This window comes from Castanea sativa, chromosome 7, assembly GCF_040712315.1.
Source record: "Castanea sativa cultivar Marrone di Chiusa Pesio chromosome 7, ASM4071231v1".
NCBI classification, from domain to species: Eukaryota; Viridiplantae; Streptophyta; class Magnoliopsida; order Fagales; family Fagaceae; genus Castanea; species Castanea sativa.
The window spans coordinates 27,613,949-27,640,615 of NC_134019.1; the positions used below are offsets into that span (position 1 = coordinate 27,613,949).

General features: G+C 36.6%; 4 protein-coding genes across 4 annotated transcripts; all 4 read right to left on the reverse strand.

Annotated features, from left to right (window-relative positions):
• Nucleotides 1–4,765: 4,765 nt before the first annotated feature.
• LOC142644249 (uncharacterized) lies at nt 4,766–5,281 on the reverse strand. The gene has a single exon (XM_075818898.1). The coding sequence runs from the start codon at nt 5,279–5,281 to the stop codon at nt 4,766–4,768; it is 516 nt and encodes a 171-aa protein (XP_075675013.1).
• Nucleotides 5,282–6,621: 1,340 nt separating this feature from the next.
• LOC142644250 (uncharacterized) lies at nt 6,622–7,032 on the reverse strand. The gene has a single exon (XM_075818899.1). The coding sequence runs from the start codon at nt 7,030–7,032 to the stop codon at nt 6,622–6,624; it is 411 nt and encodes a 136-aa protein (XP_075675014.1).
• Nucleotides 7,033–7,040: 8 nt separating this feature from the next.
• LOC142644251 (uncharacterized) lies at nt 7,041–7,550 on the reverse strand. Its single transcript, XM_075818900.1, has one exon. The coding sequence runs from the start codon at nt 7,548–7,550 to the stop codon at nt 7,041–7,043; it is 510 nt and encodes a 169-aa protein (XP_075675015.1).
• Nucleotides 7,551–11,279: 3,729 nt separating this feature from the next.
• Nucleotides 11,280–15,980, reverse strand: LOC142642694 (uncharacterized). The gene is made up of 5 exons (XM_075817104.1): nt 15,824–15,980; nt 14,070–14,228; nt 13,820–13,992; nt 11,747–13,742; nt 11,280–11,595 (listed from the first exon to the last, which is right to left on the reverse strand). Exons 1-5 carry the CDS (start codon nt 15,950–15,952, stop codon nt 11,539–11,541), a joined length of 2,514 nt encoding a protein of 837 aa, XP_075673219.1. The 5' UTR covers nt 15,953–15,980; the 3' UTR covers nt 11,280–11,538.
• Nucleotides 15,981–26,667: the final 10,687 nt, after the last annotated feature.

Genomic DNA, 26,667 nt, shown 5'->3' on the forward strand with positions numbered 1-26,667 from the left:
CCCAATGGGGACAGTTACTAGGGATTATTTGACAGCGGTTAGGTTAGCTCCTACACAATGCACCCCGAATATGTTTAGGATTCTAGGTTCTGTAGATGCCCTAAATGAAAAGATGGGCTTAGGACTCACCCACCACGATGTAAATTGGGTTTATAACCTCCACCACTTAACGGGACAAGGGTATTACCTAAAATCTAGGTGGCCAGAGGTTAGGTTAATCCAGTGCCTCCTTCACTCCAATAAAGGTCTGAATAAAGATTTCTTAATAATATCTGGGGATTGGCACAACGGTGTCCCCTGTCCAACAAGGGAGGGGAAACCAGGTGAGTCTCAGAAACCTATTTGAATGATACTTTGTAGTACTAAGTTTTTTTTTTTTTATTCTAACTTTGTTCTTCTTTGCAACAATTATGCAGACCCACACGCAATTGCTCGCCATGATCACCTTGTTGACTTCGCACGCCTAAACAGAATTTTGAAGGCTGAGGTGTTTGTGCACTTAGATAATCAACTCCGAGCAGCTCACTTGATCCTCGGCTACAATCCAATTTCCATAGCTTTTTAGCCACTGAAGTGTGTAGTCAAGGTAAAAGATCCTCAGCTACATCAGATTAGCGTTGTGGTTGAACGTTTTCTCTTACCTAAGAGCACTCCTATTCCACAAGACACAACCTGTAGTGGGCGAAGGATCTTCTTCGCAACCTATCATAAAGGAGGAGGAAGAAGAAATCATTGAGGTTTCAGACTCTGAAGACGAGTTTAAATCTTTTAACCTCCCCCTTACTCCTGAAGACCAAAGTGCTAGCCTCGGCAAATCTTCCTCAACCCCACAAGATATCCCCCAACAACCTGATATTATGGGCATTCAACGCAAACCAAAACAAAGCCTTAAAGATGTACTGGAGGCTTAAGTAGGGACTCAAGAGCTCCCTATGGTACCCCAAACGAAATCCAAAGATAAGGGTGCCGAGAAAGGTCTTCAAACCAAGCTCCCTCCTCCTCTGCCAACCCAATCTCAACGTACTAACCAAATCAACCATAAAAGAAAAAGGGATCACCACAAAGGGAAGGATGTAATTGAGGGAGGAAAAGAGTCCCTTCCCAAAGACATAGAGCCTAAAAAAGGAGGGAAACAAGCTCGTACAGTACAAACAAGATCAGACAAACGGATCGAGTCTCAGACCGTTGTACGGGCCCCAATCTGGGCTCCCCAAATGACTATGGATGATCACGCAGTCACTGCTGACGCATCCATCAGGAATTCCGATGAAAGGACTGCTGCGTGCATAGCAGATGCACTGGAGCAAGCTTTGCCACTACCCGAGGATATGGGTGACCTTAGAAGGTTGAGAGATCAAAATGTCTTCATGACATTGAAGAAGGAAATTGCTATGGTAAGGACATCAATTAAATACTTTGTTGTTTGGTTTTGTTTACATCCATTTCCTTCTCACTTATTTCACCGCACCCTATATGTAGGCTGTTCAATCTGCTCACAGTGTAGAGGAAATCACTGCCAATACCTACAAAGCCTTTAGGGCTGAAGAATTGAAGCTCGACAATGCTCAGAGAATCCTTGAACTGAAGGAGAAGAAGTTGCAAGAGGTCACGGCTAGCTTGAGCAAAGCTGTAAGTGAAAACTCTGGCTTGGAGTCTTCTTTAAGAACCACTGTAAAGCAGGCCGAGGACTAGAGATTGCAGCTTAGGTAGGCAGATGAAAACTTTGCTGCGGCTAAGAAGCTAATTGAAGGCCTTAAGAAGGATTTGAAGGAATCCGAGAAGGTGAAGGAAGAGGCCTTCAAAGCCAAAGAAGAGGCTATTGCCAAAGCGAAAGAGGAGGCTGAGAAGGCAATAGACCAGGTAGAGCAAGATGGCTATAAAGTAGGCGTGGCTGAAACCACCGAAAACTTTAAAGCTCAAGTGCCGAAGGTATGTGGGGATTCCTGCCTTGAAGTGTGGAAGGAGGCATTATCCCAAGCTGGGGTTGATACTTCCTCCCCCCTTTGGAAGGCAGAGAATGCCTACATTCCCCTGGCCATCCAGGTCAATACTTCCCTTATAGCCAAGGATGGTGCTGGCCTCCCTGAAGCAAAGATAAAATCAAGTAATGCCGCCGAGGATCCCACTTCCACTTAATTCCAACTTTCAAAGCAAGCTGGTTCGACAGAAGGGGTAGCATAAGACATTACGCAGCCTCCAAATGAGCCCAAGGAACTTCCCCAAGCCAAAAAGACCAGTGAAACGCCAAAGATCGTCTTGGTGACTGTGCCTATAACTATAGAGGGAGACCCCAAAGGCAAAGGAATTATCGCTGAATCCTCGGCCCAGATTGCACCTCCTATTGCTCCTCAAGACCCATTGCAGACCAAACCAAAGCCATGATCACTCCTTTTCTTTTGGGTTTCCTTTCTATTTGTTTTTGGTTGATGCAATTCAATAATTTGTTTATGAATGTATTTACAACAACTTCTATTAATGAAAAGAGCAAGTTATTTATTCCACAAGCTTGAACTGTATTTACCACAATTATGTCATTCTACTTAACATCTATGTATCATAATAGAGCAATAGACTATTTTTCTCACGCTAATTAATCAAAAGATAGAAATAGACATAAACCGTTCAATGAATACAACATGGACAATTAATCAAGGTCGTTATACTTGCAAATGCTTTAAGTGATGCTCACAATTTCCATTCACTTTTGATTTAGGAATTCTAAAACTTGATAAACAAACTGATACACTTACGTTCTAATCCATAAAAAAAAAAAACTAAATTGTGCATGGAATAGGTACAACCAAGATTTATCCACAGTTTAATCAAACATCAATGTGCAACAAACAAAGGAATAGGGAACACTGATGTAAGGAGCAAGAACAACTTAAATTCTACAGTCCATACATGACAAGGTATTAGTTTCAATAAGGTATGTGATTTAAGGATACAGGCATAATCAAGTTTTACCTTAACACTGAAACCGATATGTTTATTTCTCCAAGATAAATGATCCAAGGATTAGGCGTAACTAAGGTTCCGTTTAGCATTTATAAAGATATCAATTTTCACAAGGTATGTGATCCGAGGATCTACACATGACCAAGTTTCTGTTCGATACTTAGAAAAATGATCTGAGGACCAGACGTAACTAAGATTCTGTTTAACATCAACAAAGATATCAATTTCCACAAGGTATGTGATCTGAGGATCCGAACATGACCAAGTTTCTGTTCGATACGTAGAAAAATGAATATAATAATCAGTGTAAGATAAGATTAACAGAACAAAAGTGGCAGAAGTGCCTTTCATTAATAGTAATACCTTCGTAGGTTACTTACATTCCAGGGATGCCGTTCAATTTTTCCATCCAGATTTACAAGATAATATGCCCCTATACTAGCTACTGAAGTAATACTAGGATCCTTCCCGATTAGGGCCCAGTTTTCCCCATGCTGGGTATTTGGCAGTTCCCAAGACTTTCCTTAACACTAAATCTTCAGGGGTAAGTGGCCTTGACTTCACACGAGAATCGTATCCCTATTTGAGTTTTTGTTGATAATAAGCCAACTGGACCATAGCAGTCTCTCGCTGTTCTTCAACCAGGTCTAAGCTTTTTTCTAGTAAACTGTTATTGTTGCTAGAGGTAAAAGAGCTCGTTCTCATTGTCGGAAACCCATTTTCCAAAGGGATCACATCCTCGGCTCCATAAGTCATAGAGAATGGTGTCTCTCCAATGGATCTTTGAGGCGTAGTTCGATACGTCCATAAAACATGCGGCAACTCTTCCACGTACCTACCCTTGGCATCATATAGCCTTTTCTTGAGTCCACTGACTATAACTTTGTTAACTGCTTCAGCTTGCCCATTTCCTTGGGGATAAGCTGGTGTAGAATACTTGTTAGTGATGCCCAGATCACAACAATACCTTCTGAAAGCTTTACTGTCAAATTGCAAACCATTATCTGAGATGAGAGTGTGAGGAGTTCCAAACTGAGTAACGATATTCTTCCAAACAAACCTCTTCGCATCAACTTCCCTAATGTTAGATAATGGCTCTGCCTTCACCCACTTAGTGAAATAATCCGTTCCAACAAGCAGCTACCTCCTATTCCCTAATGCCTTTGGGAAAAGGTCCCACAATGTCCAAGCCCCACTGTGCAAAAGGCTAAGGACTTGTTAGAGGATTAAGAACACCTCCTGGCTGATGAATGTTATGAGTGAACCTCTGACACTGGTTCCACTTCCTTGCATAACTCTGAGCTTCTCGCTGCATATTAGGCCATCAATACCCCTGCGTAAGGGCTCTGTGAGCTAAAGATCGTCCTCCCGTATGACTTCCACAAATCCCCTCGTGCAACTCTTCCAATAGCAATTCCGTTGCAACAGGATGTATGCACAATAAGTATGGCCCTAAAAAAGAACACTTGTATATTTTTTGATCCTTGGACAGCCAAAACCGAGGTGCTTTCCTACGCACTTTATCTACCTCAGCTTTCTCTTTTGGCAATACATCATCCTTAAGAAAGGACACTATAGGGTCCATCCAGCTTGGTCCTACTCTAACTTGATGAACTTGGACATGATTACCATTGCTTCTGGTTGGCTTACATAGATCTTCAATGAGAATAACCCGAGGCAAACATTGCATCGAGGATGTGGCGAGGGTGGCTAAAGAATCCGCATGGGTGTTTCCATTTCTGGATACAAGTGACAAAGTAAAAGATTCGAATTTGGATTGTAAATACCTGACTTGGGTTAGGTATTCCTACATTCTCGGATCTCTAGCTTCCAATTTTCCTTCCACCTGGCCTACAACTAATTGCGAATCCGAGAACATTTGTACTGCCTTTCCGCCCATTTTCTGAACCATATCCATTCCTACCACTAAAGCTTCATACTCAGCCTCATTATTGGTAGCCGAGAACCCCAATCTTAGTGACTTTTCCAGGGTCAGTCCTTCAAGGGTCACCACTACTAGCCCCACGCTAGATCCTCTCTGATTTGTTGCCCCATCAACATAAACTTTCCACACCCAAGGCTCCTTGCACGCGACCATGCCAACTAATTTTTCATCCATGCCCAATCTCTTAACATTCTCTTCTATGGAAGGCTCAGCAAATTCTGCTACCAAATTCGCTAGCACTTGACCCTTCACAGAGGTGCGAGGCATATATCTAACATCAAAAGCCCCTAAGATGGTACCCCATTTAGCTATTTTACTCGTGTAATCAGCACTTCGAAGTACAGATTTAAGAGGAAGTTGAGTTAGGATCACCACCATATGAGATTGAAAATAATGGGGGAGTTTACGTGTAGCATGCACCACGGTTAGGATTGCTTTTTCCAACGGTAGGTAACGCACCTCGACCTCATGTAAATATTTGCTCACTTAATATACTAGTTTCTAGATATTATCATCAACTCGTATCATAATCAGGCTCATAGCATGATCAGCTATAGCAATGTACGCGAACAGAACTTCATCAATCTCTGGCCTAGACATAATGGGTGGGCGCGAAAGATATTCCTTAAGCTGTTGAAACGCGACTGCACAATCCTCGGTCCATTCAAATCCTTTCCACTTGTTCAAAAATTGGAAGAACGGTCTGCACCTGTCTGCAGATCATGAAATGAAACGGTTAAGGGCAGCAGTCATCCCTGTCAGTCTTTGCACTTCCTTTGGATTTCGAGGTGGTTGTAGGCTATTGATTGCTTTGACTTGAGCGGGATTGACTTCAATTCCCCTATGAGTTACCATATAACCCAAGAACTTACCAGATCCCACTCCAAAAGAACACTTAGAAGCATTAAGACGTAACCTGTACCTTTTTAACGTTTGAAAAGTATCATCCAAGTTTGATATATGTGCAGAAACTATTTTACTCTTTACCACCATGTCATCCACATATACTTCAATTGTTTTTCCTAATTGGGGTTCAAACATCCTGGTCATCATCCTCTGATAGGTAGCCCCTGCATTTTTCAGACCAAAAGGCATCACCTTATAATGATAATTCCCTGTAGAGTGACAAATGTTGTTTTCTCCTGATCCTCTAACACCAAGGGTATTTGGTGATAACCTTGAAAAGCGTCCAAAAAACTCATCCGAGGATAACCAACAGTAGCATCTACCAGCTAATCTATGCGAGGCATTGGGAATGAATCTTTAGGGCAAGCCTTATTCAGATCCGTGAAATCCACGCACACTCTCCACTTCCCATTCTTCTTTTTCACAACCACAGTATGTGCCAACCACTCAGGATAGAACACTTCTATGATAGCACCCACTTGCTTTAATTTAAGTACCTCTTCCTTAACAGCATCAGCATGTTCCTTAGATGAGTGCTGAGGTGGTTGCCTTCTTGGTACCACAGTTGGATTAACATTCAAATGATGGAAAATGAAATTCGGATCGACCCCTGGGGCTTCATAAGCATTCCATGCGAACACATTCATGTTCTTTCTCAAAAACCTGACTAGCTCCTCCTTTTCCTGAGGTGGCAATTGAACTCCCACTTGGAAGAATTTTTCAACATCAGTGTAAATAAGAATCTTCTCCAACTCCTCACATGCAGGCTCCCCTACCTCAGCCACCTTTGGTGTGGCCGATGACATTAATTGCTATGAGCTTCCCCCCGCCGAGGCTGATGACTCTTGCTCGTTTTGGTGTATAACTGCAGCTGTTATACACTGTCTAGCCGCAAATTGGCTCCCAACAATTTCTTCGATCTGTTCTCCAAATGGAAACTTCACCTTGACGTGCAGAGTTGAGGAGACAGCACTGAGGGCATGTAACCAAGTCCTTGCCACAATAGCTATGTAGGGAGAATAAGCGTCTACTACAATGAAATCTACGTTTACAACTACTGGACCTGACTGCATGGGTAACCAAATCTGTCCTTTTGGAATAACAGCTTTCCCTTCGAAGCTTATCAATAGCAAATCGTAAGCTGTAAGGTCCTCAAGCTTCAATTTGAGCCCTTTAAATAAGTTAGGGTACATAATGTCAGCCCCACTTCCTTGGTCAACCATTACTCTTTTCACATCATAGCCCCTATCCTCAGCGTAATTACCAATGCATCGTCATACGGTTGGATAGTTCCCACTTTGTCTTCTTCAAAGAATCCTAAAATAGGTGGAGGATTTCCCCTAACCCTCTTCGGCTTAGAGTTATTCTCCTTGGCGAGGAGTCGTGATACTGACAACACCCTGGTAGGGCAAGAACCAGTCCTACTTGGAGCGGTGAAAATGACATTTATTGTACCCAAAGGAGGCCTTAAAGTATTACTGCCTTGACTTATCGAGCCACCGTGATTTCCCTTCCTATTGGACTGATTCACAAACTGTCTCAATTTTCCCTCTTTAACCAACTGATCCAAATAACTCCACAAGGTCCTACAATTCTTAGTGGTATGACCTTTTTCTTGGTGATAGTCACAGTGCAGATTCTGATTACGTTTCATAGGGTCCCCTGCCATCTTGTTGGGCCACCTAAAGTACGGTTCATGAGGAATTTTCTCCAACACCTGCTGAACAGGTTCACGAAACATCGTATTCACTGTCTGAGAAGGGGCTGAACCAAATTGCCTATTAAACTCTCTCCGAGACCACTTATTATTGTATCTTTCCAACCTGAAATCCCTCCTCTCCTGAGGGATAGCCTTCGCCTTTCCTTTACTCTACTGTTAATCCTCTTCAACCCTCTTATACTCATCAATACGATCCATGAGCCGGCGTACACTCTTTACTGGCTTCTTGGTCAAATATTTCCTTAAGTCGTGCTCAGTTGGAAGACCAACCTTAAAAGTGTTGATTGCCACTTCATCAAAATCACCATCAATCTCATTGAACATCTCCCAGTATCTATTCGAGTATATTTTCAGGGTCTCCCCTTCCCTCATGGCCATGGAGAATAACGAATCCAAAGGCCAAGGAACCCTACTGCAGGTAACAAAACGAGACCTAAATGCCATGGTGAGTTCCATACAGGAATCAATAGAATTTGCCCTTAAGCCATTAAACCACCGTATGGCAACAGGTCCCAAGGTAGAGGGGAAAACCTTGCATATTAAGGTTTCATTCTTAGGGTGGACCGCCATTCGTTGATTAAAATGGCTCACATGCTCCATAGGGTCTGTTCGGCCATTATAAATGGTGAAGTTTGGCTGGGTGAAGCGATGAGGAAGTTTTCCTTTCTCTGCCCTACGTGTGAAAGGTGATTTAGAAAGTTGGTGCAGCGCCTTTCCCATAGCATTGTTTCCCAAGCCCCTGGAAGAAGACTTCTTTTTCGTCCAACCATAAAGATCCCCCCTTTCATACGAAAAAGATTCACTAGGAGTCTTGGACCTGGGCCTATAACTGCTACCTTGGGAGTCATCTCCATCAGAAGAAGGGTCAGAAAAAGAGGGTGTTCGTTCCCTTCTCGCGCGATGCAACTTCCTCTTCAGATGGTCAATCTCTCTCTGCATGGCTTTAGCATCGTCTTCATAGAGTATTCTACTTCCACCCCTCGAAAGATTCCTGGCAGTATGCCCTGTGTGCACACTACCTTCTCTGTCTCTTTCACGCTCAAGATGTTGAAAGTGGTCTTCATGTTGGGACCCCAAAGACTCTGCATGGTGTGGACTTGAACCTGTCATCACGCTACCTCTCCTTAAACACAAGATTCTCACAGACGGCGCCAATAATACGAAGGGAACCAGCCCAAGAAGCCCAAAACAATAAAATGTAAAGAGAGTGGGCTATGAATCTAGGTTTATGAATATTGGATAACGTAAATGTTAGGCACAATTGCTACACTCATGCATCATAACGCAAAACTTCTTCAAACCAATGCCGAGGACCATTTGTATTACTGTTCAGTGCTCAATACAAGGTCAGATGGTTCTTCCTCCTCCGCTTTCTGTCCTTCATCCCTCTTTTATATCATCTTTTTCCTTCTCTTCTTCTTCCACGTGTGGATCAAAGTCTTCATTTGGATACTTGTCCCATCACCTTTTCCCCTCGAGTCTTTGGTGGTAGATGGAAGACTGAATTATAACGTTCAAGCATCACTTCCTCATTAATGCGGCCAGAGAAGTAGTTGCAGAGTCTTTAATGCGGTGAAAGTAGCTTTATCCTAGATATTTCGTATCTTCCCTTCTCATCTCTTACCCTCACTATTTTCATCTTTATGCTTTGGATTTTCAGGGGTAACACCCTTGAACCGCCAGATCACCCTTTCCCACCTCGGCTACAGGTAGCCAAGAATTTCTCATCCTCGGACATCATACTTTGGAATGTCTTATCCAACCATGACTTCTTCCTTTTCCTACATTGTCCCATAAATGGGCATTCCTTATCCTCGGGCCAATTAACACTTTTAGCTTAGGCTTTTAGCTTTACAAATACCCTTGGGCCAGCCCAACATAGATTACGGGCCCATTGACCCTACAATATATATATATATCAAATATTGTGTATCATGCCAAATATAAATGCAAAAAATTATGCTAATTTGTAATTTACTAATAATTTAATTTAATTTATCAGATATCATGCTCATTGTATTTTTGTTCGATTTATTCTTATAACTTCAATTGCATGACATTTTACTATTAATTCTAGTAGGTCTTGCTAACAAGCCCTTAGGCCAATTCTTAATAAAATATTTTAGAAAAAAAAAATTTACACCACCTTTATGGAAAATATAAAAAGTCATTAAAAAATTAATTTAGTTTTTATTTCCTCAAAAAAAAATTAAAAATATATTTCTTAAATCAATGCGTGTATGTTAACTTTTCCCTTTATTCTATTCACACAAATTTGTACATATTTCCATGTGAAGCCCATAATAGCAAGTTGTCATTTATATATTTACTTTGCTCAATACCAAAGTGATCATCCCTTTATAGCTAAATAATTATAAATAAATAAAAATATATCATTTGAAAAATTCAGTCTACAATTGTTAAGGAGAGGCAAAGGGAGCGGTTGTTAGGGAAAGTGAAGAAGTATTGTGCATTTCTGAAACAACTTCACATGCATTTAATCATTATTAAAGCTCTAAAATCATTTCAAACCAATATTCTATTCTAAGTATGAGCCCCATTGTTCACAGCTTTATCATTCGTTTGAGTTTTGATGGTAGGTACAGCAACAACATGACCATAATGCATAGGTGAGTTAAGACCTAGGCTTATAAACTTAATCCACATTACTTTTTCACTTAGAGAAGTTGTTAAGAGTACTTTTATTCACTCATCTAATAAAAACAAAGTGACTCTGAATATTTAACACGTTTTAGAAAGTAGTCTATCCCTAAACCTTAAAATGATTTTAAACAAAAATTATTTTTGAAAATATTACACGTTTTAGAAAGTAGTCCGGTTGTATGTATGGGCCCCATTTTTTTTATATTTAGTCAAAATTTTCTCTCTTTTTTTTTCTTGTTTTTTTTTTTTTGGAGAAGAAGTCAAAGTTTTCTTTTGGTGACACTTAAGACACGCCAATGACTTATCGTTGATCAAGTAGCAAGCACAAATGACTCATTTTCTTTTTTAATAATCTTCAATGTCATTCAAATCAAAGAAATTGAGACTAAAAGTCATTGCTGAAACAAAAAGACAAATTGGAATTCAATGCTAATTGAACACAAATGAGCGTTTTCCTCAATGAGCATATGAATTTACTTATGACTTGAAACTTTGTTTGACAATCAAATGTAGAAGGCAATAGAACGTGGGCATCTGTTTACCTTTGCCCAAATATTTGTGCTCAAAATCTAAATATCATCAAATTTCACTTTCATCTAGATTATTTGAGAGTTAGAAAAGGTTTAATGGGACTGAATTTGACCCTCATGTAGATTCAAAATACTTCTTTCAAAATCTTGCTCAGTTTTTCAAGGTCTCTTTTAAGTCTTGCTCAGTTGCATCAATTTATTTCTAGTCTTGCTCAGTGACAATTAGCGCTGCAATTTAGGCATGCTATTTGGAGATTGAAACTTGAAACTGCTATTACATCTCTTCTCCAAATAATTTAAAAAATAAAATAAAAACGAAGCTATTTTCATCACACCATTCAAATAAAGATACTCTTTTGTCCTATGTGCTCTGAATGGATCCCGATATATTTAAATTTACAAAAACATTTAGTACACAGTCCTTATTGCATATTCCATGCACATGATTTTAGTAAAAATTGTAAAATCATGATTCAATAATGTGACACTGTGTAAGTACTCGTAATAAGGAGTGTGTGACTATCATTACTCTTAAAATTATGGCCTTTTGTTATGGAATTCTCAAGACAATTTGCACTCAGTATCCATTCATTTTTTTTATAAACAGTATCCATTCATATTTCCATAGAAAACTCTTCTAAACAATTGGCTTGGTATGACATTGGATATTAAATTACTATTGACAAGGGAAATTTCGAGTACATGGAAAGCCCCTCTCTCCCACGTTCATCAGCAATTTCAATACAGTAATCAAATTCGATCATTGAAGATAAAAAAGAGAACACTCTGACTAATTTGAGAATGACTAAAAGAAGTTACATGTCCTTCATAGTTTTGCTTCTTTCTTCTTGCTCAGCCTTAATCCAATCAGCCTACACACAAAATGGATGAAACAAAAACCCATTACATAAAAGGAGGAACCAAAAGAACCTAGGAAAGTAAATAACAGTGGTCTTAATGTAAATCATAATTCCAAGGATTTGCAAGCATTTCATTGAGAAAGAAAAGGAGTAATTGAATTACCTTATCTCGTTGTAGTTTTGACTGATGGGGCCTCATGGCGTTCCCTAAACTTAAGCCTCCCCATGCTTCTTGCAACTCTTTATCCCTTGCTTCTCTGCGAGTGACAGAGTGTCTAATCTGGTCATCTGGTTGTTGAGCAGCAACCATCTTTTCTCTCTCTAGTCTGGACTTATGTTTAACCAATATTTGGTCCAGACCACCTTCTTGATTCATCTGTGAATGCATTTTTGTTTCACTTCCCCTCACCTTCACTACTTCTTCCTTTAGACCAAAAGCCATTTTCTCTTTCTCCAATCTGGAGACATGCTTTACCAAAACTTTGTCCAAGCTCTCACAATCTGTACTTTTTCCTGGCTGTTTCTTTGTGTGGCAATGACTTTCAAAATTGCTTCCTGATGACAAGGCCTGAATTTTATACCTTTCCAACCTGTGCACTGGCTTGACCAAGATCTTGTCTAAACTATTATCCGTCTCTTTCGTTTCACCCTTCTTACATTGAACTGAGAGTGATTCTCCAGCCTTCAAATTCACTTGTCCGATCTCTAATGAAGCCTCACCTGTATCCACAGTACATTCCTCTTGCTCCATCTTAGAAATTGTAGGAATTTCGTTTAAGTTAATGTTTTCTTTTTCCTCTCCTCCATCAGAGTAAGCTGTTTTATCAAATTGTGCAACTGAAGAAGAATCAACTTTTGCCATCTTATAATTGACCCTGCCCTCTTTATGTGGTTCATTTTTTCTCCTGTCCTTTGCTTCTTGGACCTCTTTTTCAAGCCTTGAGACATGTTTCACTAGGAACTTATCTAGGCTGGGGACTTCAGGAACTCCTCCCAATTTTTTGCCTTTCATCTCAATTGTTTTTCTGTTATTCCTTTTGGTCTCTTCAATTTCCTTTTCAAGTTTTGAAGAATGCTTAATTAGAATAGTTCCCAAATCAGGAACAGCCTCAGAAGATGTTCTTTCACTGTGCAAGTTCTTACTATTCATTCCGAAGTCTCCTCCCGAATTCTTTTTTGCCTCCTCAATCTCTTTCTCTAACTTAGAAGAATGCTTCAGAAGAATACTCCCCAAGTCTGGAATGGTCTCAAAGGAAGTTACATTATTATCCAAATTGACCTTCCCGCCAATTCCTTCCCTAGACTCATTCCTCCTACTATTTTTTGCTTCCTGCACCTCTCTTTCGAGTTTGGTGACGTGCTTAACCAAAAACTTGTCAAGGCTAGGCAATTCTGACTCCGCTTGCTTCCTTCTAATATGACCGTCTGTGAAAGACTCAATGTTCCCTGCTCCTGCGGAAGACATTCTTCGTGGAAAATTAAGCGCTGCAGTAGAGCTATAATCAGCAGAACCTGGATCATTCAGCTTGCTGTTTTGTACTTCAGCTAAGACAGCATTTAGACCACTAGTTGCAACTATTGTGGCAAGCGAAGAAAGTTCATCTTCTTGCAAACGTCTAAGCCTCTCAAGCATCATCTCCACCAGCTTTGTCATATTAAACCTTTCAAAAGACAGCCTCTTCCTTTTTGTCCTCTGTTTTATCTCTGGAACTGGCAGCTTAGAGTCAATTCCTTGAGAGCTTAAACCATCATCCTGAGTTGCAGTTTCAAGTTCTGAACCAGACTCTGATTCATGTTCTGAAGAAAACTCTGATAATTCCTGTGTATTTTCACCTGTATCTGGGTTCTGACTGATTTTTCGCAACAGTTCATTGAATTCATGTTTATTAAAAGAAGCACAGCTTGCAAGCCTAACTAATGCAGTTTTGACCGCTGCAGCTACTTCTATATCTACCTCAAATGCAGATTCAAAAGATGCTGTGACTTTATGAGTAGTAGACCCTCCTCCGTTGCCAGAGGATGTCTCTATTTGACAAGGCTTCTTAGGGCAATTTGGTATGTCATAAATGATAACTCCTATGGCTGTGGCTGCTTCAAAAGCTTCAGCGGCAGATTTTTCTGCTTTCAGCAACTGGGCTTCTGCCTCTTTGCTTTGGATCCTGAAGAGATAAATCCCAGTATTAATGAAAAGCCCAGTATTAATTAAAACCATACAAATCTTTGATGTAATGATTACCTGGATGCTCGTAGAATTCGACACCAAGATGCTTCTACCAGAGCAGCTTTTCGAGCCTCCATTGCCTTGTGTGCAGCTTCTCTTGCTGCCATCTTTTCTCTCAGGACTCGTGAGTAATGTGGATTAGAATCACCTAGAGTCTCATCAAGTGTTAAATTCATGCCATCTACTTCCTGAAATAAGAATACATATTAGTATTTTGGTTAAGAAAAGTTTAATCTGTAAGAAGAGTAAATCATTTATGCACCACCTGCAGCATTTTAATTTTCCTTTTCAAGTAGGAGTCCACTTTTTTGCGCGGGAACCAGTTGAGAGGAGAACTTTTACGGTGAGGGGGCTTCTTAATTTGTGATGTAAATCTATTAAGAGCATTTGATGTTGTTTGTCCAGTATCTTTCAACAATTTATTCTGCACCATTTAAAAAAAGAAATAAGTTAACCCCAAAAAGAGAGAGAGAAATTAGACTCAATGACAAAGGTTTAGATATATAAGAAAATAGAAAAATCATTTAAACTAACATACTGCAATTCGCTATTTCAAAATCTGCATGCATATAACATCAACCAATAAAGGCTCGACTTTAAAATGTCAAAATCATCCAGCATTATCAACATAAACAATATGCACACAATTTGTACAGTGAGCTTAGCATAAGGTATTATCAACATAAACAATATGTACACAATTTGTACAGCGAGTTTAGCATAAGGCCATCATAAGAGTGTAACATGACAAGCAACTATTTCCACTAATGATAAATCAATTTTATGCATTAATCCTCTTTCCACTAAGCTACTTTTTTTAATTTTTTGCTAAGGTTCCACTAAAGCTACATGGAAGAACTGAATAGTATGTCAAAAAAAAAAAAAAAAGAAGATGGATCACTAAGAGTGCAACATGACAAGCAACTCACCTATTGAACATAACATTCACAAGTGGAAGATGGATACTCTTCTTTGACTTAATAAAAAGGTTGTCCATTTCTCAACAGCCAAAATTTATTGCTTTATGGACACCCAGTAGTCTTCTTTGACTTAACCTGAATATGACCAATATGAATCATCAAACATGCTAAAGGGAGAATTGAAGGTACTCACTACTCACTATCAGATTATTACTGCACTCCACTCACATTGCTATGTGCTAACTATAAGAAGCACCATAACTTTCCTTACACTCTTAATGAGTGTAATCCAACCTCATGACAGATAAAACCAAGTACAGATTATCAATCCTTTCATCCAATAAGACTAGTATTTTAAGTACTAACTTCAACTTGTTCACAGCCCAACGCGGCACAGCTTGCTTGGGAACGCAATAAATCAATGGTTATTGCAACTAAAAGTGTGACACAGTAGGAATATATAGGAGCCCGTTGAGTAATCGGAACAACTAGTGAAACGACTATTAAATCCCAAAAGCCAATTCACAATTCTCAAGTGATCTTTAACTTGGATTTCGTCCCTCATAAATCTCCAAAATCAACCCTTTTTAATGTACTGATTTAACAAAATCCATGGCATGCTTATAATAATGTGGAAACAGGACATGCCTATATTGCGGCAGTACACTAATAATAATTTCAAGATTATCTTGTGTGCTTACATAAATTGAGGATCTTGAATTCATTCGCGTCCAAACAAGACTAAAACATTTACTTATATCCAAACTAAAATTATGAAACAAACACCAACTATTTTTGAATTCAGTGATGCTATTCAGGATCCCATAAAGAAAACAGACTTAGATTCCATAAAAACCCATATAGCAAGACAACAACACAGCCCAAAACTCTTTGTTTTGGCGACTAGTATTAATATCACAATTTAGGATTTGAATTCATTGAAACCCATATTCATCAATATCAAAACAAAAAAGCAATTAGAATTGTAGGGTTCCGAATACATTGAAATCCAAGAAACAAAGGAACGCAAATGGAAAACAAGAATGTTGAAAATAAAAGAAGAAAGAGAGGGAGGGAGAGAGAGAGTTTGACACACTACCTTGCCGATCTTGGAGTTGGTGGAAGCGGTGGTGTCTATAGCATCGTCTTCTCGGGTGTTCTTGGAATCAACGACGCCTTTCTTGTCTGATACAGAGATGCAACCCAAGTCCAAGCACCCGAGGTCCATGGATATATATATATATATATATATATATATATATATATATATATATATATATATGTTGTCGGACCTTTTCTCAGATTCCGATTTCAAATCAAACAAAGAAAGAAATTGATTTCCGATACTGAAAAAAGAATGATGGAATTGTAGAAGAAGAATTTGAGTGATGATTGGAATTTTGGAAGAGAGAGAGAGAGCGAGAGTTTTGGGATGCGTTTCTTGAGAATTGAAATGAAGAAATGAAATATATGGGAAGCTTTGTTTTGGTTTTTGAAAATGAAAAGTAGCCGTTACAGGATGTTTGAGAGGGGCACACCGCTCAACGGTACTTCAGAACAAAGTTCTTATCCTGTGCTGCGTCCATGTATCAGAATGGACACGTCGGCATTTCCAAGTTAAATTTTGCCACGTCAGGCAATGGTAGGTGTAGGATCCACAATAATTCCTTTTTTTTTTTCTTTTTTTTTTGGTGCTAAAATAGGAATATTTTTTTCTTTTAAAAAATAAAAGAAAAAAAATAAAGAAAAAACATAGATAAGCCATTAGAGAAGACAGGGATTAAACCCTGAGAGAAGACCTCACGAAGGAGGAAGTAATACCTTCAAGCTATCAGCCCATGATTGATAAATATATGTTCTAAAATTAATTTGATACAAAGAAATAAAAATTTTAATATCATGTTGGGTACTGTTGATGAATTGGAGCCACTAACATCTAGGAACATTAGTTGTGAATTAATTTAGGAGGGGATGACACCATTTAAGCCTTAAAGAAGGTTTTTGATTATTGAAAAGAAAATATCATGGTCTTATCACTTTGCAAAAAGTGTTTCAATTTTTAATAGCTGTAAATATACTTTTAGTCCCCACATTTTGGGTCAATTCTCGATTTGATCTCTAAATTGATTTCACTCTTAGGTCAGTTTCCAATTTCAAAAAATCGTTTTTATTTTGGTCCTTACCGTCAACCTAGTAACAAAAAAAATTTGAGATGGCAAACCAAATACACTGTGTACACAGTAAATGCTAGCATGACTAATAAAATAATATTAAAAAAATTATTTGGCATTGTTTAAATACCACATCAGCATTTAAATTAATAAAAAAAGCCAAGTCAAAAAATTAAGAAAATTAAAAATAAAACTAATCTAATTTATAACATTAAAAAAAACAACAAACGTTGAATTAAAAACAAATTTCTGAATTTCTAATTTTTAAAAATTTAATTAAATTAAAATTTTTAATCTTAAATCTAAAATTATGGTAAAAAGTGGTAACAAGTTTTGATTCTTTAAAAAAAAAATTCTGAGAATGATGTTGAGAGAGAGAGAGAGAGAGAGAGAGAGAGAAAGAGAGAGAGAGTGATCGGGGACCAAAATCAATGACCATCACTTTATCAACGGCTTCAACCAACTTCTGAGAATTGCAGTGGATGAGGGAATCACTTGGGGGCTGACCAGAAAGCAGAGAAGAGAGAATAAAAGATGATCTAGGTTTAGAGAGAGAGAGAGGCTAAGATGCGGCCGGCGGTGGTTCGGCTTTTCCCTCGTTGACCAATGGCGAGCAAATTTGCTTATCCCTCTTCGGGGTTTTTATTATGGAGGCTTCAGTGCTTGGTGGACAACATGGATCGAAGAAAACAATAGGCAACATGGCATCTCCCCCTTGTGTGTGTTGACAACGTTGTGAAACTCAGATAGGTGGTGATGGTTGTGGTTTCCTTTCTCGCCATTCACCGCCACCATCAAGGTAGTCTCCTTGATCTCTCCCTCTATCTCTTCTTTCCTTGGACTCACCCACCTGGGGCCTCTTTCTTTGATCCGTGATGGTGTTGGGGGTTTGGGTTGTTCAATGGTTCAAAATATGTTTGAGTTGTGCTTGAAATTTGATAGTAGGATTTGGTGGTGATGGATCTGGTAGTGGTGGTGCTGGAGGTCATTCGGGTTTGGTTCTGGTGGATATGGGTTAGTGTGGCAGATTGTGGTAGTGGTCATTAGGTTTGATGGTTTAGGTTTTGATTTTTGTGGAAGAACATAGTACCCATTTTTTTAATTTTATTTACAATTGATTTTTGGTGGAAGAATGTATACATTTTTTGGAAAAGAAATTCTTTGAGTATTGTTCTTGTTATCTGGGTTTGTGTTCTTGTGTTCTTATGAACTAGGTTCATGTTCATTTGTTCCTATGATATGGGTTCATCTTTTTGTTTATTTTTATTCAAATCTGAATTGATGTATTTTATGTTTTAAATTTTGTTTTTTAATTTTGTTAAATTTTTTTTTTTTAAAATTAGATGTTGACGTGGTATTTTTTATTATTATTTTTCCACCACGTCATCATTTAGTATGCCACCTATGCACTCTGTTTGCCACCTCAGATTTTTCTGTTATTGGGTTGACGGTATGGACCAAAATAAAAACGATTTTCTGAAATTAGGGACTGACCTAGAAGCAAAATCAATATAGGGACTAGATCAAGAATCAACCCAAAATATAAGGACTAAAAGTGTATTTACACATTTTTAATATATAAAAGATATCTGATACGTTAGATATATGCATTCTCTTTTTCACAATGTCCGAATTTCAAACGACCATGTGGATCCACACACTTTGAAAAAGAACGTTATTTCTGATACATAGGATAATTATTGCTAACAATGAGTAATGATTTTGTGTTTGAGAAGTTTTGGCTCTTTTTTTTCCCTTTAAATTGATTAGGAAGCCCATATTTTCACAAATTTAGAATTTCGCATTTATTGTGGGTCAAATCCAAAACCTCCTTTGATTTAAGAGAGAAACGCCACTAGGCCACAGAGCCTTTTTCGGTTTTTCCCCCATGAAGGAAGAAGTTATTTATTGAATTAATAATGATTTGCTAAGAAATTTTCATGGAGCTTTTTCAAATACAGAGAGAAAACTAAAGAGAAAACTATGAAAATATGAAGTTCTATTTTTTGTTGCTTTCTTACAAAAGTGTGTAGGACAATATATATATACACTACTATTTAAGAGACTTTCTCTATTTGAACCGGATTTTTTTTTTTTTCAAAATATCCCTACACCTAGACAAAATTGGAGGACAATCAAGTAAAATTATATTTCTAACTTTTAAACAACCCACTACAGAATAACTTCACATCCATTAAACCACTACTAAAATTCAAATTTGCTACAATCACTCCTATTAAAATACGGCAACCAACTGTCCATTTTTCGTCTACACTAAAAAATAATTGGTGTCTTGGTCTGATGATAAAAAGCTATTATTAGGAGCGGACGTCATAAGTTGAAACTCGCTCTAAAAAAAATGGCAACCAACTCTCCTCTTCTTCTTCTTCTTTTTTTTTTTTTTCTTAAAAAAAAAAAAAACTCTTTTGCAAGATCTCCTTTTTTCCCCCCTCTCCTTCACGTTTAGTTGGTTTTTTTTTTTTTGTAGGAAAAAACCCTTATTCTTTTTTTTTTTTTTTTTGAGAAGCTAAAAAAAAAAACCCTTATTCTTATCCCCCCCCCCCCTTTTTTTTTTTATTATCCTTATTCCATCATTAAAAAAAAAAAAAATTGCAAGATCTCTCTTTTTTTCTTTTTTCCTCCCCTTCACGTTAAATTGGTTTTTTTTTTTTTTTAAACTTACTTTTTTTTTTCCTTATCCTATCACTCCACGTCCAAAAACCAAAACCACCCTCCCTTCTTACACAATCAATTTCAATTTCCTCAAGCACCGTATTTTGCTATTGAAATTTTAATAAAATTCTTTTTATTAAAAAATAATAATAAATAAAAACATTACAAATTATCCTTATCCCCTTTTCTCTCACCTTTAAATTAGGACTCAAGTTTTTAGCTTCAAAATTCTTAATTTTAGATAAACTTATCTCCCACTCCTACAATATATATATATATATATATATATATATTTCACGTCTCTTTTCAAGTTCTTTTCATAGATTTCAGGATTTCATCAATTTTCGCTCACTTAATTATCATCTCCAATTTTAGAAAGGTTTGTTTCCTTTGACAATATTAGAATTATTAATTTATTAGTTTGTGTATTTTTTTAAAATTTTTTTTTTTTACTAATCTTACCCCCCCTTTTTTTTTTATCTCTTATTCTTTCTCTTTCTCAGGTCTCTTTTCCAGTTTATTTTCACAATTCATTGTTTTGAGACTCAGTCTCAGGAACAAAAATCAACACTTATATCATTCCAAATTTGCACATATCCAATAGAGTAAATTTATCATTCATAAATTTAAAAAAAAAAAAAAAAATCCCACGTGATGTATTATTATACTTTTTTTTTAGGGGTGTTTTTTTTTTTTTTTTTTCCTATTTGTATAATATTGACTATATAAAAATTCAAGTTGTACATATTTGGTGCTTTATTTTCATGTCATTTTTTTATGAACATTTTTTTCCTATTTTTCAGTTAGGTTTGTTTCGGAAATTTTTTGTAACGATCATTGCTCTTTTTGAGGTTGTGGCTTTGAGTTTGGTTGATTATGTAACGAACCAAGTAACTGCCCAAAGTATCGATAATAGAACACCACTTCAATAGCAAATGGAGTATGTTTGGCTATGTATTCATTTATAGAGAGATGTATGAAAGAATGTTTTGGAGTAGGATTCTCACACTTCTTCTTAGGATAACTCTATCGATGATGGAGTTCTAACTCTATTCAAAATGGTGGATTTTGTTGTATTATCAATAATTTAAATAAATATCGAAATGTTTGTAGTAAAAAAAAATTGTTTAAATATTGATCTATTCATTTCAAAATGGATGGGGATATGATTGTAAAAAGTTTAGCTCTTCTATCTTTTGGGTAAAATTTAATAATTTGAATCCATTATAATTTAGGATTACTACATTTTCCAATGAAAAAATATGTAGGAGTGTGATGAAAAAAATATTTCATTTACAAACGCATAACACTCATTACACCCCTGGGTATTTTATGATTGGAAAATGTAGTAATCCCAAATTATAATGGTTTCAAATTATTAAGTTTTACACAAAAAATAGAAGAGTCTCTGAGCACGTACTCTAATATATATTGTCTCTTTCATATTCCATCTGTGTCTACCTGATCTTGTGACACTTCGTTGTTGTGTCGATCTTACCGTCATTGGCGCCACCGTAGTCATAAAGTGAAGTACCGTATCCGAACAGTAAGGCCCGTGAAGCCAGAAGAGCGTGAGGGCATGAGAGGAATAGGGTTGAATACGGTATGTGTTACGAAATGCAACGGTTGTGAGAAAAACATGATAATTGAGTGTTATAACTAAGATAGCCATTGATAGGATGTGGAGATCCAATTCCTCTGTTAGCTCTAGGACTGGTTGTCCTCTTGATATTGTGAATGAAGAAGACCTCACTGTTGGAGAAAGTGAGTACCCAGATTTTCGAAAATGGAATATCCCTAAGATTTCTACTAAAACTGTTTACGATCTTAATTTGTCTGAAAAAAGTGTTTTCTCTGAATATAGAGTCAGAACTGTTGATCAAACTTTTTCTATTTCCAAAACTCATGAAAAATGCTGTTTATTTTCCAGAAAAAATATTAATGATTTCTTGACTAAGAAAAACCTCAAATATTTACACATTGGTCTTGTACAAGTTGCCATTAAACCTTTAACCAGAAAAGGAATTGATGCTTCTGTACTTATGTGTTTACGTGATGCTAGATTTAAGAAATTTAATGATAGCATTCTTGGAATGATTACTGCTTCTTTGTATGATGGTCCTGTTTACTTTGATTGTTATCCTGATCTTGCCCTTGCTTTAGATGATCCCAACATTATTAAAGCTTTAACTTTGAATATTTTGACATCTGGTTATAATATGGATGATGGTAGTAAGCCTTTTACTCTTATTTACCGCATTTATTACCGATTGCTTGATTCTCAGTTGACTCCTCATGCTAGAGGACGAGATCCTGCAGGTAAGACTATGTTAATTCAATGTTCAACCCCTGATGCTAAGATCAAAGTCCCCAAAATGATTCAATGGCAAGATATTTCTCTTCCCAAAGAATGGACTTTGGAACAAGTAGCACCACCCGTTAAACCTGTTTTTGATGAACTTGATCTTACTAATATTGCTCAATATGCTGATGGAACTGTTAAAATATTTTTTGATGATACTAAATGTTTTACTAATAACAAACCTTTAAGAATCAATGAAGGAAGACATTCCTTTGTTGGATCTGAAATTTTTGTTAAAAGAGATAATGATGGTATGCCTATTTTTGACGAAAATATTAACCGAGGTATTCCTGATGGTGTTAATACTTTGGTTTACACCATTCTTAAACATTTTGTTGGTACCCCATCTAATATTTTGTCTCGAATTTCTAATTATTTGAATAATTTAAGATGTCCTACTATGTCTGATTACAGATGGTACCAAAATGTGTTTATTTCCAGAGTCATGCTCAGGAAAGACTCTATGAAGCCTTATTGGAAAGAGGGGTTTATTGATGGTCTGCCTCCTATCTTTGCTCATAAGGTAAAAAATGAATTAATTGGAAAAAATGATTCTATTGATTTTGATAATTTAACTTATGGTGATATTTTTAGCACTATTAAAAAACTTGGAATTAATATGTGCAATGATGAAAAATGGTTAAAACAACAATTAAAAGATAAAAAGAAAGCTAAATATGAAATGGGTAATTTCTGTGAACAATATGGTTTACCTCCTATTGCCCCTTCCAGGCAAAAAGGAAAAAGTAAACATGATAAAGTTCACAAAAGTTATTCTCATAAAAAGCATAAAAGATACAGAATCCACATTGTTAAACCCAATGATTTTTATGCTAAAAAGAAATTTGCTTTTAAAAAATATGATAAACAAAGATCAAGTAAAAGTAAATGCTTTAACTATGGCAAATTTGGCCATTTCAGTAAAGACTGTAACCAAAAACCTGGAAAATTGAAAAATAAATTAAATCTGTTAAACATTAATAATGATGATCAAAATGAACTGTTTCAAATACTTGAAAAAACTGTTTTGTCTGACTCATTTGAAGAGGATTTCTCCTCCTCAACTGATTCTAATTATCACTCTTTTAGTGATACTTCTAATTCTCCTAATTTTAAAATTGGTTGTAGAGATTCTTGTTGTAACATGATCAAATCTGTTAAAATGTTAACTAAAAATAAAGAAAGTGATGATTTGCTATTAACATTGATCAGCAAAGTGGAAGACCCTAATTTACAAAAAGAATATCTTGACAAGTTTATGAAAAACTTAATAAAAGAAGATAAGGTTAAAAAACCTAAATCCACGATAAGTTTTGAAGAAACTTTGGAAAGATTTAATGAAAATAAAACCAAAGAAGTAACTGCTAATGATCTTCAACATGAAATAAAAATTATTAAACAGGAAATAATCCAATTAAAGAATGATGTAAAAACTATAAAAAGTGATAATATTGATCTCAAACAAGAACTATTAATCCTAAAAATTGATAAAAATATGGACAAATATCAATCTGATAATGATGAGCAAGAAGATAGAGATGAATCCGATCAACAAGCTCCTCCTTCTGGTAATGTTTCTAACAAAGTTTTGATTAATTTGATTGAAAATCAACTGTTTCTTGTTAAACATATGATCCCTAAATGGTTTACAAAAGTCAAAATTGTTGTTTCCCATGATTATGCCTTCAATGTTGTTGCTATGATTGATTCTGGTGCTGATGTTAATTGTATACAAGAAGAATTGATTCCTTCAAAATATTTTGAAAAATCTACTGAAAGATTGGTTTCTACTAATGGAACTAAAATGAAAATCAAGTATGAATTGAATAATGTTCATGTTTGCCATGATAATGTTTGCTTTAAGATTCCCTCTGTGCTTGTTGAAAACATTACTGATAACATGATACTTGGATTGCCTTTTATTAATTCTTTGTACCATTTCCTTATTGAAAATGATGGAATTACTACTGATCCTTTCAGACAGAAAGTAAAATTTAAATTTTGTTCAAAATCTGATGATCATGATGCTTTTAATTTGATTCATGCTAAAATTAATCATCTCAACTTCCTTAAGCAAGAAGTTAGACTCAAGAAAATTGTTGAACAACTTTCTAATAAATTGTTACAACCAAAAATTGATAATTTCCAAAGAATATTAATGAGTAATTTGTGGAGTAGTGCTTGTTCTGATGTTCCCACTCTAGTATGCCTAATAACTTTCGGCATAAAAGAAAATACATTGATAAAATCTCACCTGATATTAAACCCCAAAGTCATACTTTATCTGGTCCATTACTCATACCATGTCCTTACCTTATCCTAACACTCCTACCATAAATACTTTTACTCCTTTCATTATGAGGATTGTTGTCTTGCACAATTAGATCATATTATTATTATACTATGGTTTTTTAAAAGTATTTTTCAAAGGAATTTTAATGATAATATTTACTCTCATTTTCTCAAAAAACATTCTATCATTACACTGTTGACTATGGCCAGCTAGCTTAACACCTTCTCCCTTACTTGGCAGGAGAAAGTAAATATTAATACTACCACTAGTAAGTGGAATATTATGACTTCTTCGACAGAGAAGAGGAACAAGGGGAAAGCACCTGCATAGGACTTTCCTCAAGATGAAAGACTCCCAGCGAGACCACCTTTTGTAATGCATGAAAGCGCATCTTCTGGAGTAAAATCCAGCAATGCAACATCCCTTCAGGAATTTGTCCCAGCAGAGGTAACATATTCTAGTGGTGATATAATATTAACGCTACAGGAAGTTTTGTCCATAGAACTACAATACCTTAATGGAGTCTATAGTGAATTACCAGATTCCATGAAATTCATTCTTGACAACCTTCAAGCTGCTTTCTTATCACACCTCCATAAGCTTTTCAAAAAAGTTATGAGTGCCCTTGAAATTCACCTTGTTAACCTCACTACCCAAATTGTTGACCCTACTGCTGAAAATGAGGCCTTCGCCGACCACCTTTTTAACTACCTTGTTAACTCTAAGAGCCATTCTAATTAACCAAATATTACAACCCTCATTAGTCAACTCTTTGGCAAAGAGAAAATCCATTCAATGGATAGAAAAGCTATAATGGGTACTGATTATGCTAGATTGAGTCTTAAAACCCAATCTTTACTAAGAAGTGTTGTTGCCAACTTGCCTCCAGAAATACAATCTTGTATTTTTAAAAGCAAAATCATGACCAAAGATCTTGAGCATTGGCTCAAATATTTCAAAACCCTTATTATAATCACTCCTAATCTTGTTGAACTTGATGGTCCCAGTAGTGCTTACATGAAAGGAATATGGGGAAAATGTTTTGGGAGTAGTCTCAGAATCCATGAAAAAAATCATCCCTTCCCTGGACTATTGATCAATTATGAAGATGGTTCAGATGATGACCCTTTCTGGTTATCCCAAATGTTTGAATTTGGCTTTATCAGGCTCATAAAATTAACGAGTCATTCCCAGATTAGCCAGTTCCCTGATATTATCCAAAGAGCTGTTTCAAATGTTGAAAGTCCTTATGTTTCCATCCGATGTTGGAGTACTTTACCCAAATGGAAAAAGAATAATTGGATGAATGTTCAACCATCTATGCATCTTGTTCTCATTAATGGTTATACTCACCAGGGACAATGGTATGAAGGAAATACTTATGTTTCTCATAAACGTCCCTATGCACTTGCTGAATGCTGGAGAAGTTATTTCAATAATCGAATTCTAGATGTCACCCAAGAATTATGAAAAGACTACCATTTCTTTGGTTGTACAGATAGAATTTCTGTTTTCATAAATAAACCTTATGCTGCTGCTATCCGACATCTACAATGGACAGAGCATGATGACCCAAGAATATTTCTCACAAGAGATCCTGTTTACGAACCATTGTTATATTGTGGTTTCTGCAATCAATATTCAACTTATTATGAACATGAATGCAATGATGATCCCCCATGGGATCCTTGTCCCTCATGGAATCCCTATGAAGGTTACCCATCTGATGCTGCTTCTACTTAACTGATCTAGGAATATGACAATGATTCAGTATTTTTTTGGCCTGCACAATGGCTAATGATGTTACAATATTCACTCAAGGGTAAAAATATTTATTGCTGCCCCTTTATTGACTGCTTTCGGCACTACCAGCCAAACTGCTTTCGGCCCCAAAAGCCGACTTGATTCCTTCCACAAACTGCGCTCTTGATGCCCCTCACGGATCCTGATATGAATAGTAAAAGTCACTATTCACTTTGTACTATTCACTACTTTATTTACCTATATAAGGGGGGTTGTTCCTTATTGTTAAACTCAGAATTCTCTTCTAGGATTTCCTTTAGAACTCTCTAGGACTTCCCTTAGATCAGAAAATCTCATTGATTTCACAAAGCTTGTAACTAAGACTAACTTTCAAGCCTTGTACTACTATCTCTGTTGATCACTGTAATCTTGTTTCTACTGCTACTACTGTAAGTGTTTTGAATTACTTTCAATAAAAACTTCTGTTTCTAATATCTATTTTGATATATAACTGCTTGACTGGTTCTACTGCCTTACTTTCAATTATACTTTATTTTGAATTATCTTATCTCTATTGTGCTTCCGCCTTCTGCGCTGTCGTCTTCCCCCTATTTTTGGTATCAGAGCCATTCTTTCCTTGGCCAATAGTGTTGTTGTCTCTTTCATATTCCGTCCGTGTTTACCTGACCTTGTGACACTTC

What these genes read in the sequence shown, in the direction of transcription:
- LOC142644249 (XM_075818898.1), bottom strand. Translation starts at nt 5,281, where the DNA reads ATGGTGGTGATCCTAACTCAACTTCCTCTTAAATCTGTACTTCGAAGT.
- LOC142644250 (XM_075818899.1), bottom strand. Translation starts at nt 7,032, where the DNA reads ATGGTTGACCAAGGAAGTGGGGCTGACATTATGTACCCTAACTTATTT.
- LOC142644251 (XM_075818900.1), bottom strand. Translation starts at nt 7,550, where the DNA reads ATGTTTCGTGAACCTGTTCAGCAGGTGTTGGAGAAAATTCCTCATGAA.
- LOC142642694 (XM_075817104.1), bottom strand. Translation starts at nt 15,952, where the DNA reads ATGGACCTCGGGTGCTTGGACTTGGGTTGCATCTCTGTATCAGACAAG. An exon ending in GGAAAATTAAAATGCTGCAG is followed by an intron (nt 13,993 to 14,069) that starts GTGGTGCATAAA and finishes TTCTTATTTCAG; the next exon opens with GAAGTAGATGGCATGAATTT. An exon ending in CGAATTCTACGAGCATCCAG is followed by an intron (nt 13,743 to 13,819) that starts GTAATCATTACA and finishes TTATCTCTTCAG; the next exon opens with GATCCAAAGCAAAGAGGCAG.